General features: G+C 52.8%; 4 protein-coding genes across 4 annotated transcripts; 1 reads left to right on the top strand and 3 right to left on the bottom strand.

Moving 5' to 3' along the window:
- Positions 1-471: 471 nt before the first annotated feature.
- MYCFIDRAFT_211422 (uncharacterized protein) lies at positions 472-1,673 on the bottom strand. Its single transcript, XM_007929056.1, has one exon. The coding sequence runs from the start codon at positions 1,503-1,505 to the stop codon at positions 528-530; it is 978 nt and encodes a 325-aa protein (XP_007927247.1). The 5' UTR covers positions 1,506-1,673; the 3' UTR covers positions 472-527.
- A 5,192-nt stretch (positions 1,674-6,865) lies between these two features.
- On the bottom strand, positions 6,866-7,693 carry MYCFIDRAFT_78901 (uncharacterized protein; the record flags this gene model as incomplete). The annotated part of the gene is made up of 2 exons (XM_007928997.1): positions 6,866-7,466; positions 7,530-7,693. 2 exons carry the CDS (start codon positions 7,691-7,693, stop codon positions 6,866-6,868), a joined length of 765 nt encoding a protein of 254 aa, XP_007927188.1.
- Positions 7,694-8,535: 842 nt separating this feature from the next.
- Positions 8,536-9,050, top strand: MYCFIDRAFT_122853 (uncharacterized protein; the record flags this gene model as incomplete). The annotated part of the gene is made up of 2 exons (XM_007929055.1): positions 8,536-8,846; positions 8,903-9,050. Coding segments are annotated over 2 exons (459 nt in total), but the record flags the coding sequence as incomplete, so codon positions are not given.
- Positions 9,051-9,439: 389 nt separating this feature from the next.
- MYCFIDRAFT_89996 (uncharacterized protein) lies at positions 9,440-11,215 on the bottom strand (the record flags this gene model as incomplete). Its single annotated transcript, XM_007929054.1, has 2 exons — positions 9,440-11,015; positions 11,106-11,215. 2 exons carry the CDS (start codon positions 11,213-11,215, stop codon positions 9,440-9,442), a joined length of 1,686 nt encoding a protein of 561 aa, XP_007927245.1.
- Positions 11,216-13,267: the final 2,052 nt, after the last annotated feature.

Genomic DNA, 13,267 nt, shown 5'->3' with positions numbered 1-13,267 from the left:
CCATTTCAAACCGGGAAATTGGGGCTCGGATTCCTTCCCAAAATCTTTTTTTTTTGAAGGGGTTCGAGAGGTGGATTTTTGTGTTTATTCCCCCGCAGAAAGAGGCTATGTAAAGGGGGAGGAAGGGGGAGCCTTTTTGGGGGTGAGTTGCATAGGGGCTTAGAAGGGGGAATAATAGTAGGTTTCATCAATTTTCGGGCTTTTTGGGGGGGATTTGGGATTGGGCCATCCCTCCATGGGGTTTTTTTTCCCCCCATTTTAAAGGTTTTCCAAATTTTGGGCCCTTTTTCTCCCCCCCCCGCTGGGGGAATTTTCCCATTTATAAAAAAAAAAAACCCTTCCCTTCCCCCCAAATTCCAAAAAGTTTTTTTCGGTGCCCCCTCCCCGGAAAATTCCCCGCCCCCTTTGGGGTCTAAGCTCCTTTAAGGATTTTCTTCTTCCTCCTCCCCAAACCTGAGGAATTGTTGTTTTCAAACCCCCCCCCCCCCCCCCCCTCTGAGTGGGGTGAAGTGTTTGTTGGTGGAATGTCAAGGATGGTGAAAATTTGTCCGACTGGTTTTCGCAGCGGTGGACCAGAGGTGTGAGCGAGCTGTGAAAGGCGAGGAGAAGTTTGAAGCGACAGTCGCGAGTTCAGTGATGAGGGTTTGTTGTTGTTGTTGTTGTGGTATGTTCTGCGTTTCACATGCTGGTTCGGGGAGAGATTTGTAGTCGAATTGTGGAGGGAGGTAGAGGGATGGTTGGAAAGGGGTGATGGCGGGCGAGAGGTCCATGTCGTCGAAGGCGGTGGACGTTAGTGCTGGATGGAGGTCTGCTGATGTCCATTGATCGATGGATGAACCACTGCAAGGGCTGCCAGGGTCTGAGTCTACGCTTTGAAAAGGCGAGAGCAGAGATGCTTCCATCAACATGGGGTCGATCTCTCCTGTCCAGGGCGAGAGAGTGGGTTGTACGGCGCATGCTGAGGTGGGCACGAGCGTGGGAGGTCTTTGTAGGGATGGGTCTGTCTCCACCTCTGGCCAGCTCCAGATATTACTTTCCTGCCAAAGACCGGGCCAGTCTTCTTGGACCTGAATTCGAGGTTGCTGAAACATGGCAGGTGCTCCGGGAAGGTCAACGCTGGACCGGCTGCTTGGCATTGTATCGATGCTGGCTGTCGAAGAGCGATCAGTCCTGGCTCGGCAACTCTTGAGGCGGTAGGTGCATGCATGGCCGCCACGAGTACACCTAGTGCAAGGGACGAGGTTGTCGCATCTGGTCTTCAACCTAGAGCATCTGTCACAGGCGCGCTGGCTTCGGTTTCGACTCGTCGGTTGTCTGCCATTGGAGTGAATGTTGGAGTGACGATCCAAGAGGTCTTTTCTTTTGAAGGACGCATGGCATATGTCGCAAGTATAGGCCGTAGTGTCGGAATGGTTCTTCCTATGCCTGTTCAAGGTCTCGGCAGCCTTATAGCTCCTGCCGCAGTCTGGGCAGACATGTCGTGATGGCTTCTCTGAGGGAGACATTTTGTGAACAGATGAGATGGAAGGAACCGTGGCGCTTGTACTGGCCTCAAGGTTACATATACTGGATAAAGGGAACGCTGAGGTCCGGAACCGGTGAAGGATCGGAGATTACCTTCCAGACGACCTGGTGTTGGATATGGACAGCAATGGCTTCTGAGCAGGAGTCGGATACAAAAGGGCGTATGACATGCTTCTCGCGAACCTGGACCGTTTTGTTCGACGGACAGGGGCGTGCGGCAGAGTGTGTCTAGTACCGTAGGCTGCACGCTTGGTCATAACATAGAATAGAGCGGGAGGGACGGGCTCAACACTGACCGTGATCGACGGGTCGAAGATCCATGCTGCACGGCACGGTGAGTAAGCGTCTCACGTGGAGCAATAGAATGGGAGCGATCCTGCTGGACACAAGCCTTGATGTGCTCCACAGCCCGGCGCAGCGTGTGCCAGCGAAGCTCCGAAGGCCACCAGCTGACTGGTCTTGGGGCCGGACGAAAAGCCCATATCGGCCGAAATGGATCAAGACACTTCGTACCTGCAGGTGCGCAGTCGGATGGGAGCATCTCATGTCATGTCATGCTGCCCGTGACAGTAGTGACGCTCGCGTTCGTTACTGGATTCGCATATAGTCTTTCGGACGACTGAGCGAGTTTCGCATCCTCAGCTCCAAACCTTCCTATCTCCATCAGAGAGCCACCGTTACCATTATTACAGTGTTGACCGACCGCAAAATGATCCTTTTGGCGCCTCATTGCTGCGTGTTCGAACGCACACCCAGCCAAATGAAACCGGCGTTACTAGGAGTACCACTACCACGAATCGAAGAAGCTGATACCGTACCGTTTCCATGCATTGCATCAATGAACCAGAACACGACCCTTGATGAGGAGGCTTGAGTTCCATGATTAGTTCACCAGCAAAGTATAAAGGATTGGTGAACACCTTGCTTCAGCTTCAGCTTCAGCTTCAGCTCCGTGGAAGGAAGGAGAGAATCCGCGGAAGCTGCCGAGCTGACGAGTACGAGAGTCTGGAGGATGCGATGCGATCCTTCGCGATTGATGGTGCAGGTCATGACACGCTTCTAAATGAAGCTTCCAAAGAGTGTCCACGTATCTGGTCAGGTCATAAGTTTTGCATGATAAGACATGAAGCACCATTCCCTCTATCTACATGGACTTCATCCGTCGGGCTTTCATGTTCGCCCTAGCCGTTCAACCTGACAGCACAGCTTTGAAAGAACTGAACGCAGCAGCAGCACAGCGAGCAGAACCCCATCTCATCATTCGTTACATCAGCGAAGAAATTCGATTCGCTGTAATAAAGATCTAGAACGTCTTGCCATTCTTCAAGGCCCTGCCTGGACCGAAAGAAGGTACCCGCCGTACCCGCGCATGCCCATTACCTACAGAAAACTAATTCGGTCCTCTATATGAAGCTTGACGTTAATTTCCGGCATGTCAGCTCGTCTTTGTACTGGGACGCCTGCCATCGTCCGGCTGAGGAGATTCTGCCATCGTGCTGCGACGGGAGAGGGTGGAGAGAACTTCCGCAGCCTGAGTTTCTTCAAACTCGTAACCACCGGTAGCCGCTGGATATGCCGTGAGCGCCTTGCCACCAAAAAGACTGGCAATGGAAGAGGTGCGCTCGCCAAACTTGTTGAAAGCATCGACCATTGACGAACAAGACATTCGAGGTGGCGGCATCATAGCTGTCAGCCCTGTCCGGTTGTCGAAGATAGATGTGCGTGGTGTGTCGGAGGTTGGAGTCGTTACTGGCGTTTGAGCAGACATGTTTGTCGACCGTGCCATATCTCGACATGCCTGAGCACGAACAGGGTCGGTACGACACATGTCACAGCTGCCGGGAAGCGTGACGGATCTGACAACAATCGGTGCCTCGACAACCTTCTCCTGCTTACAAGCACAGTTCTGGTCATCTGTGCAGAAGCCACACTTGTCATCGCTGCGATCGAAGCTGAAATCCATTTCGTTGCTGTCATTGCCGGTCGACACGCGGAGCCCGTAATTGCTTGGAGCTTGAGTACTTCGGCCATAGTTGGTAAAGTCAATTTCATAAGGTTGGTCTCCTTCTGAGGCTGGTGGCGAAGGGCCGGCATCAGCTTCTCCGGGTGTTTCGGTCACCGCATTGGGGGTTTGTTTGCTGCTGATGGCGCGAAAGCCGCCGATTGAACCTGAAAATAATATGGTCAGCACACCATACCACGATGAGCCCCTTCGCACGCGTTGAACGTTGACATATTTCAGCATTATCCAATAATCTGTTCATCCCGTGTGCGTTATTGACACGATACTCAATAGTGATAATAATTTTCCACAAACGCCAGTCCCCCCCCCATATGCCTGGGTATCTCCAACATCATAGCACAAAACGCCGACGCTCATGAAACAATGTCGATATCTGCTCCCCGTCATATCCTCAGTAATGAATTTACTTACCGGGTCCGCTGATGGCGGCACTTCCGGCCTGGATAGAAGTGCGGGTGCGTTCCTGATACTGCGCAACTTGAGCTTCGAGCACCCTGGCACGCTCTTCCGCGGTAGTAGCACGGAGGGTCTCTGCTCGTGTCTGTTCGACAGCGGCTCGCAGTTGCGACTGCACGTGGTTGTGCTGCTGCGTGAGAGAATCAATCTGGCGCTGGTATTCGCTGACCGAGGCTTCATACTCCGCTTTGCGAGCAGCCAACTCGTCGAGGGTATCTTGCAGCTTCTGCTGTCGCTTGTCTCGGAAGTTGCGCTGTGCCACGCGGTTCTGCACCCGCCTTCTGTCTTGGGCATCTTCGTGTGGAATTGGCTTCCTGCCAGGCTTGGGACGGGCTTTAATAGTAACATTCAAGCTCATGGGGCCAGTTGCAGGCACAGTCATGGCTCCCTCCTTCTCCGTCTGCGCACCCGGGCTACCTGACGAGCGCCGGGAGTCTCTTCGAGCGGATTCCCGATGGATAGGCACTTTCTGCACGGCGCCGGTGCTGTTTATTCTCGAATGTGTGGCAACGAGCGCCTGTTGCGATGCTGGCGCCTGCTGGCCGTCCTGGTGAGACCATTCAGCGGCGGGATGCTGTGCTTGCTCGATGCTGCCTGCGATGTCATTGTTAGCACTCTGCGGCGAAGCCATGGCGGAGGACGAGTGTGGTTCGGCGAACAGCGACAGCGACGGGGAGATGATCTGATTAGATTCTTCGCTCCGAGTGGGGCATGCCCGACCTCGGCCACAAGAACTAGGGCACGTGCACGTGCAGGGAAAAGTGGTCAGGGCTCCAGATCCGCACTTGCCATGGCCCACGTTTTGCCCGTCTTCTGATTGCGGTGCGCCATAACCCACCACACGCTTGACCGACGCGTTGTATTCATTCAACTGGCCAGGAGATACGAATGGCCGCGCTTGGGCTCGAATCCGTCCGAGTAAAGAGACGGCAGATGGTTCCGTGCCAGGTGATGGTAATTGAGACAAGGCTGGATCGTGGCCGTCCGCAATCGCAATCGTGTGCAGGAAGGTGGACAATTCGGCATGCATCGCCGCTCTGTTGCAATCGCACGCTCCCTAGGGCACGCTGCAATTCTCGCACAAGAAGTCGTCCATGGCCACCGGACCTTGGAGTAAAGAAGCTATGCGGATATTGGTTTTGATGGTCTTTGCGAAGCGAAGCGACGTCCAGATTGGAAAACACACATTGATCCCAGGACAAACCCCCGGCAAGCGCGAGGACATCGAAGCAAGTCGACCCAAGGCCGCCGACACGCACTTTCCAAGAAATTCACTCCACAAGGCAGGCAGAGGGTATGGTGCAAGAGGAGTGCGATGAAGTTGAAAAGACGTACCAAATTGCACCATCATCATCGATGCAGGATTCCTGGCCTGACCCATCCCATTTGCCGCCATCTGAGCAGCAGCAGCCTGAGCCTGAGCATCCACATAATGCCAGCCATGATTGGACGCAGCATCCTGGGCAAGAGGCGTGAGCGATTGCACGTAGCCTTGCTGTGGAAAGCCAACCGCAGATTGAGCGTTCATGCTGATTGCCAAGCTCATATTCGCGGCCGTCGCTGCTTCATATTGCTGTTGCTGCTGATGTTGCATAACAACGATGTCCATTTGATGTTGCTGCTCGACCATCTCTTCTTCAGCTGTGTAGTATGGCACGAGCTGCATCGAGCCGAAGTCAGGCATGCCATTGCCATCGCCATCGACTTGCTGTTGTTCCTGTTGTTGCTCCTGCTCCTGCTCGGTAATGCCCATGTCCTGGTAGGCCGCGTCCATAGCGGCCATAAGCTGGCCTGAATGATGATCCATCTCGTGATAGGCCACCTGTCATACATACTGTTAAAGGAAGGTGTCTTAGAAATTGTTGAACCTGATTGACTGACCCTTGCTTCTCGCTTACTTACGCAGACCCTTTCAATATTGCCAAGCTGCACAAGGCTGAGAATCTGACAGTCGACGCCGAGGCTTTGTTCTGTTATGCGTTGTCAGACAAGATCGTGAAGCCATAGTGGTCAACCGGATGAGTTAAACCTCAAGCAGTGCCAGTGATGTGGACTCCAATCGTGATAAGAGTGGTCGCGTACCTTTGGACGAGAGATGATGTTCGAGCGGTTGCAACTGAACAAGAGCGTCGACTTGTCTGTCAATGAAGGTAAGCAGATGGAGACCGAGAATCAGGAGCGACGGATAATGTACTCTGTCAAGCGTCTTATCTAACTGCAAAGAGAACTGTATTGGACGACCAACCCCGACTGATGGCGTGGATGACGATTTTCCTCGCTGGTTGACCAAATTCGCGTGTGGGGAGACGTGGTTAGAAGATTTTAGTAGGCCTTCCGTGAAGGTCCGCAGTGGTTACTTTTAGCAAGACGGCGAGTTGTCGAGATCACACGGATCGCAGAAAGAGACGAGACTGTGAAGTACTTATCATGAGCTGTGACTTCTGTAAATGTGCTGCTTCTTCGCACCTCGAAGTGAGAGAGAGTGCCGCGGACTCAAGGTGCTAGCGCAGCCTGATCGAGCAATACGTGTCAGACTTGCGAGAGGAACATCGCAGCAGCGCCCATTTTCGACGTGGGATAAATGAGGACAATTGTATTGAACATGGCGAAATCCAACGAAAAGAGAAAAATATCGAATACATCGGCCCGCGTTGCTGGAGAATGAGAGCTTCGGAAGCGCATACGGGTACCAAATAGAAGGCAAACTTACCGAGTCTGGGGAATCAATAATTATTTGGGAGGACAATCCATCTGGTGAAAAGATCCATAGCAGCCATATTTCAATGAAAGAAGTGCAGGTCCACCGAATGCCAGAGAAGGAATCAGAAAAAGAAAAAGGCTGAATTATGGGACTGTTCTCCTTTAAGCTATCCTGGTATTCTTCTCGGCCATTTCTAAGGTTGCTGCTGGATCGCCTTCACCATACATCCAATACTGCACGCCGAGGTAGCAATCACAGGCGGCTTGGAAGATGCCGCACAGTTTGAATGCCCAGGGAACACTTCCTTCAGAGAGGAAGAAGTAAGTCATCTTGAACGCATCTCCCACCAACCAGTTGATCAAGACGCTGAATCGAAAGCCTTTGCAAGATCGAAGTCGTTCATTCTCCAAAATCTGCGGGATGGGTAAAATGGCCTCCACGGATAGCGCAACGTATCCCTGTAGAGCAATGTACGCAGTGTTGCTTCCAATGAGCAGCTGCAGTGCTGCCAAGACTGCAGTGTAGTAGAGAATGAACTGCCAGTATGGCTTCTGCGGGCGCCATTGCCAGAAATTATATGGTCTCGGGATGCCGCCATCGGTGTGGTCTGCTCCTTGAAACGGCCTGCTGAGACTATGCTGAGCTCCAAAAGGTGGCCGATAGAGCAACGCGACGCGAAGCAGAAGCAGCTGGACAAAAATCATGATGCCCGCCTGAATCAAGAGCGGAAAGTCGTAGCGGTCACCAAACCAGAAGAAGACTCTAGGGAATTTGGTCAGTCTTGGGGCCCACAGAAGCTCATGACTACTCTTGCGCTCCACATACTTCAGTATCGAAGCTACCAGCATGATCAATGGTACGTCCAGTGAGAAGCCTGCCGACGATCGGCGCTTGTGCATAGACCATATCTGGTCTGCGTAGGAAGTGACTGGCGATGTGACGAGGAAGACAGGTGCGATGTGCGTGACTGCCCATTTCACCAACGACATGGCTCTGCAGATACGTTAGCGATTGGGCATGTGACAGGGTTCGAAAAGAGGAATCTTGCTCTTCCAAGCTAGTGGGTATCGCAAAGCTTAGTTCTATTTGGGGCAAGGCCAGCTTCGCCAAGGACTGATCATGTTGAGGTGGAGAGGCCATGGTGGATATGACCGTTTCTCCCCGCGATGTGCCAGACTCCCGGTCGAGCGAAGAACAGGATGTCGATTGTAGGAGACTTACGAAGAGTGCAGTGAAGTCGCAAGGACCTGCAGAGCCGGGAGCACGCGGAAGGAATGACGGTCGTAGTCTTCCAATCCGATCGGATCTTACGAAAGCATCTCGCGGTCGTCTATCTCGATCAAAATAGAACGCGGAAGAAGTCTTCTTCAATGCCGTGATGAAGTTCTCGCAATGAAATGAATCGAAGGAGAAAAGTCGAGATGATCAACACGTCTTGATGAATTTCGTAAAGGAGCACTGCACTGCGGTGCAATCTTTGTGGCGTTCGCGGCCCGAAAGCTCAGGCAGAAATCTGTGGCTTGGCGGGCGGCCTGGTTCAAACGATGTCGGCGATAACAACGATGAAATGTCTTGTCGCAAGCAGATTGCAAGACAAGACACATATAGTACACCCATAACCCATTTCCAGTGCCAAAGAACTCCCCGGACCAAGAGAAACAGGCAAGCAAGACAATTCAAACCCAGAAAACAAAATTCCACAGCCCATACATCTATCTGTCTGGACACTCGCGAAGAGGCAACTCAACCTATCCGAGTAGGAGATAGAAGTCAACCCAAAATGCCCACCTCCACCTCCCAACCCCAACCCCAAACCCAACCCCTAGGTCCCCACTCCGCCTTCTTCTACGGAACCCTCATGGCCCCCCAAGTCCTGCACCGCGTCTGCCACGGCTCCCACCCAACCTCCCTCCCTCCAACATTCAACCTCACCACACTCCCAGCCCTCTTATACGCCCACCGTCGCCACCGCGTAAAAGGTGCCGACTACCCTGCGATCCTCCCGTCCTCCAACCCCCAAGATTCCGTCCTCGGAACGTACGTCTCCGGCCTCACAGACGGAGATTTATGGAGATTGGATATATTCGAGGGGAGGGAGTACGAAAGGAGAGGAGTGAGATGTCAAGTGATTTCCGAACATGGGTGAGCGTTTCGTGCCCTGGGATGGGAAGCTGAAGCTAATGGATTTTTTCATTTAGGAACGAAGAAAAAGACTGTGAAACTTATATCTGGATCTCGCCACGCGAAGAATTAGAAGAGGAGGAATGGGATTTCGAAGAATTTAAGAAGGAAAAGATGAGATTTTGGGTGGGTGGGGGAGTGGAGAGGGAGGATTATACTGGTAGGTACATGTACGGCTTACATTTGAGAATTGGTCAGTGTATGCGACAAAGGCTGACTTTTGTTGTTCGCAGAGGTTGATGAAGCTGTTGCGAATGCTGAAAAGGATGGGACGAGAGGACGTGGAGTGAATGGATGTATTAGTAATGCTTTGAAGGAGGAGCAGGAGAAGAGTCTCAGGGCTGCTGTGTAAATGTTAGAGCAAGAGTTTGGGTGAAGCGTGGCGTTGTGGGATGGATGGATCATATATGGGTTAATTGATATCGATAGAGCTCTCGCTGTCATGGCTATGTTTTCGTCTCTCGTCAAAGCCATGGTTCCGCATTACGCCAGCCTCGCCACTCTGGGCTGGCTAGTCTGTCGCTCGCTGAAATGCCTCAAAAGCAGTCAAAAGATCAATCAAGTGCGTAGTATTCCTTCCCCTTTGAAGTCCTCACAGGAAGTGGAACGCCTTGAGTCGCTTGTGTTCCCTGCGTTGGCTGCGAGTCTGGGATCTCTGGAGAATAGACAGGTCTGTCGTCGTCCTCGTCTCCAATATCAATCACATCCGGTCCGTCGTCGGCCTGCTCTTGCCGAGCACTGGACATGTCCTCGGGCGAGAGAGCGTTGTCTTCAGGTTCGCCATCCTGGAGAGATTCGTCAATCACAACGGAAGCCTCAGCGGAAGCCTGCACGACGCCAACAGGACTTGCAGATTCCCGGTCTGCTTGCGACGTTGGCTGATGAGCAAGGCTACTTTGTCGCTTGTCTGATACATGAATGGTGTCTCCATTGTCCAGCATCTCCTCAGAATCGTCGCCGTAGGCTTGATCTTCAGCAAATGTGTTTGTGTCAGTCGCATTGGACGGCTTTTCAGGGCGACCGCCGGCCACTCGAGGTGGCGATATGGGCAACTCTTCATCCTCAGCGCTGAAGGTCTGGCTGGTCGGATAGGCATTGGTGGCAGCTTCTTTCGCATCACGCCTCGATGCTTTTACTCTTGCCTTTTCGACCGCTGGCGCCGGCGTTTGCTGCCGTGATCGTGCTGCCTCGTTGCCCGGCGTTTGCGCTGGAGTGGGAGTCTTCTGCCGAGCTGGCGATGGCCCTTCTGTGCCACATGTCTTCTGTGCACTGGCTCCACTCGCTCTTTTCTTCGCATCTTGTTTCGCCTTCTTGGCCTTGTAGACATTTGCTTCATTCTGGTGGCTCAGTTCCAGAAGCGTGTTTCGAATGTCAACGCGCTTTTGAGAAGGGTCAAAATCAAAATCTTCTTCCCGCATCTCGAACTGCAGAAGCCTCCGTACAAATTCGTCTGGATTCTGCGCAAACTTCTCGATATAACCAAGCAGGTAGATTCCGCAGTCTGAGAAATTCTTCTGACCAGGTATTCCCTTGGCCGCCATTTGTGGAATCTGGGCAAGGTTGAGCTCCATGTTGCGTTTCGTTCTAGCCTCCAGGACAAGGTACTCTTTCAAAACCTTGATCTCTTTGGAGCGACTGACGCCGAAAGAGTCGAAGGTGAGAATGATAGGCGTGGTTGGGTCGACTTTGCGTGGACCTGGAGGTGCTTTCTTCTTTTTTCGACCACGACCGTGATTTGCACCAGTGCCTTGCTGCTCATTCTCGTCATCGGCGCCGACGACCTTTCCATCATCGCCAAACTCGAAAATTCCGCTGTCTACACCCTTCTCATCGTTCGATAATGATTTTGAATCTACGTCAGCATCGGAGAGCGCAAGTTCGGTCATCTCCTGATCGGGAGGCTGGATTCCTTTCCATTCATCCTCTTCCTGAGTCGCTGGCTGAGAAGATGGCGCGACTGGGTCGACTGGATCTGAGTCTGCAAACTTTCTCTGAAGATTAGGCAAATTGCAGATAATCGCAACGAACCAGTGCAAATTGAGGTTGATGGGTACGACGATGAAGGGCTTGGTGAAGAGATCCACATTTTTTGTCCATCGCTCGACCCCGGCGTAATTGATGCCTTGTCCCCTCGGTCCTTTAGTGAGCGCAGCGTAAAGGTAAGTGTTGAACCAATACACCTTGTCCTTGAATTCTGGCCTGATGAATTCTTCAGTGTACCGCAGCCCGAAATTGATAATGTTGTCGTTGAGCATCTCATTGTCATCGAGTTTCTGAAGGTCCTTGGCAACCAGCGACACGCGGTTCTTTCCCTTCTCAGGCCACGTCATCTCGTGTACCCAGAAACTCGTGTCGTTATTTTCCGTCCATTTCTCGACCGGGACGGGGGTTGGGCTTCGTGCCTTCACAACAGGTCTACGCTCTCTTGTGGAACGACGCGGCGGATTAGGATCGAAGTATGGTGATGCCGTGTGATCTGCTGCTGGGCCACGCGGCCGCGCTTTCTGATAGTTGTCCTTCAGAAGCGCAGTAGCCATGTTGTCATCCTCACCGTGCTTCTCGAATACGATTTCTTCTTCTTCGTCGTCGGCAGGTTGAGCGGGACTTTGCGGCGGGTGCCTGCGTCGGGACGGAACATTGCCGAGAGCCATCGGCGGCAATCGAGTGCTCGCTTTCTCGAACGCCTTCTTTTGCTCTTGCGCCTGTCTCTCCACAATTGCCTCCATCATAGCAATGGTCGAAGGGCTGAACCTGATCCGTGCATTGGTAAAGGCCAAGTCGTGTCGGAAGTCATCTAAACCGCGTCTATCCTCGAAAACAATGATGATGCTGCCAGTGCTGACTTCGCTGCTCGAACCTTTCAGCTGCACTCCCAAGTAGGAGGCCCGCTCGCAGAATAAGCACTGGATGAAATCCTTGCAAGCAATTCTGATCGGCCGATTGGTGTTAGGCACTCGGATTGGCTCTTTGTTCAGTTCGACACAGTATGCTTTGGAATCCTCGTCCCAGACAAGCTCAAGCTGCTTTTCCTCGCCCGCATATGCCTTGCAGTATATAGCACTGACTGGTATTCTTTCGAAATCATCGTCATCCTCCTGTACGTCGGAGGGTGGTGCTTGATAGTCCCGTTTAGGCTTGGGACGCTTCGCGTGAATGTTCGTAAGTTGTGTTTCAGCGGGACCAATCTTCCGCTTCAAACCGGTGCCATTTGTCATCGTGGGTTGCTTGAAAGGCTTCTGTTTTTGGGGTGATATACTGCGCGAGCTGCGAGCAGGCACAGTTCGCTCGCCTTGAAGCTCGTCCACGCTGCCTTCTCCACTACTGCCTGGTCGAGCATGGGTCTGCATTCTTTCTGAGGCCTTGGTCCTGCCCGGGACTTTGGTGATGCCTGCAGGGTCTCCAGTGTCTCGCTGAAACTGGTCTGCGAGTCTTGTGGCAGCTCCTGGCCGCCGTTCGGGCGCGCCATTGGCGTGAGTTCTGAAGTCCTCATTTGACAGAGGCTGCTGGATAGTCCTGGGAGCGGCAGATCGTCTCGTTGGACTCGAGCCGGCCCTATGGCTTTTGTTCTGGAAGACGCTAGTAACATCTTGCATATCTCGAGTTCCGCCTTGCCCATTCTCACGCTGTTGCTCCTGATATTGGCGCACTCCATCGTCAAAGACGCCAGGGTCGAGATCGATTGGTATAATTGCCTTGGACTGCGCTGTCCATGGTTGTCTCATCGGCGTGGCTTTTTTGTACCCATTCATCCTTGGTTGCGAGTCATCCTCGATCTCCTGCGGTAGATCTCTGGTACCGTGCTGCCTCCGACGAAGATCGTCAGCAGCACGAGGACCTGTTGATCCGTGATTGATTCCGTTTCGTGCTGTGTTCCATTCTTGGCGAGCAGTACTTCCTCGTCGGCCCGTTCGGATCAAGGCGTCGACGTTTTGCATTTGATTGTTGCCGAATATGTCCATCTGGCTTGACTGCCTGTGCTGCTGTGGTTGACCAGCATGCCTCGGCTCGTGGCTGCCAGATGAAGCTTTGACTGGCTTCCGAGAGGCAACTCCCACCACTTTGCCCATAGTAAGATCCTCATCATCGCCGGTCAGATCGACCGACCTGGGCGTAGGCGGTGCATTGTTCTCGAGTCGACGGTTCTTCGTATTTGGCTGCAATACCTGATCCTCATCATCGTCCGGGAATCCTTTTCGCTTGACATTGCCTCCTCGACTCGCTGCGATATCAAGTCCTCGCATGGTCGGCCGTGAGTGTGCGTCAGTACTAAAGATTCCGCCTTTGGCCTGCTTCGTCCTATCCCCAAGCGTATTCGAGGGCTGCACACCTCCTCTCGGCTTATATGGTGCACCCATATCGCTCGCTCTGCGCCTTGCCTCAAC

This window comes from Pseudocercospora fijiensis (assembly GCF_000340215.1).
Source record: "Pseudocercospora fijiensis CIRAD86 unplaced genomic scaffold MYCFIscaffold_5, whole genome shotgun sequence".
Classification (NCBI taxonomy): Eukaryota; Fungi; Ascomycota; class Dothideomycetes; order Mycosphaerellales; family Mycosphaerellaceae; genus Pseudocercospora; species Pseudocercospora fijiensis.
This window is presented reverse-complemented; position numbering and strand designations above follow the sequence as displayed.

Coding starts and splice junctions, on each gene's coding strand:
- MYCFIDRAFT_211422 (XM_007929056.1), bottom strand. CDS start 1,505: ATGTCTCCCTCAGAGAAGCCATCACGACATGTCTGCCCAGACTGCGGC.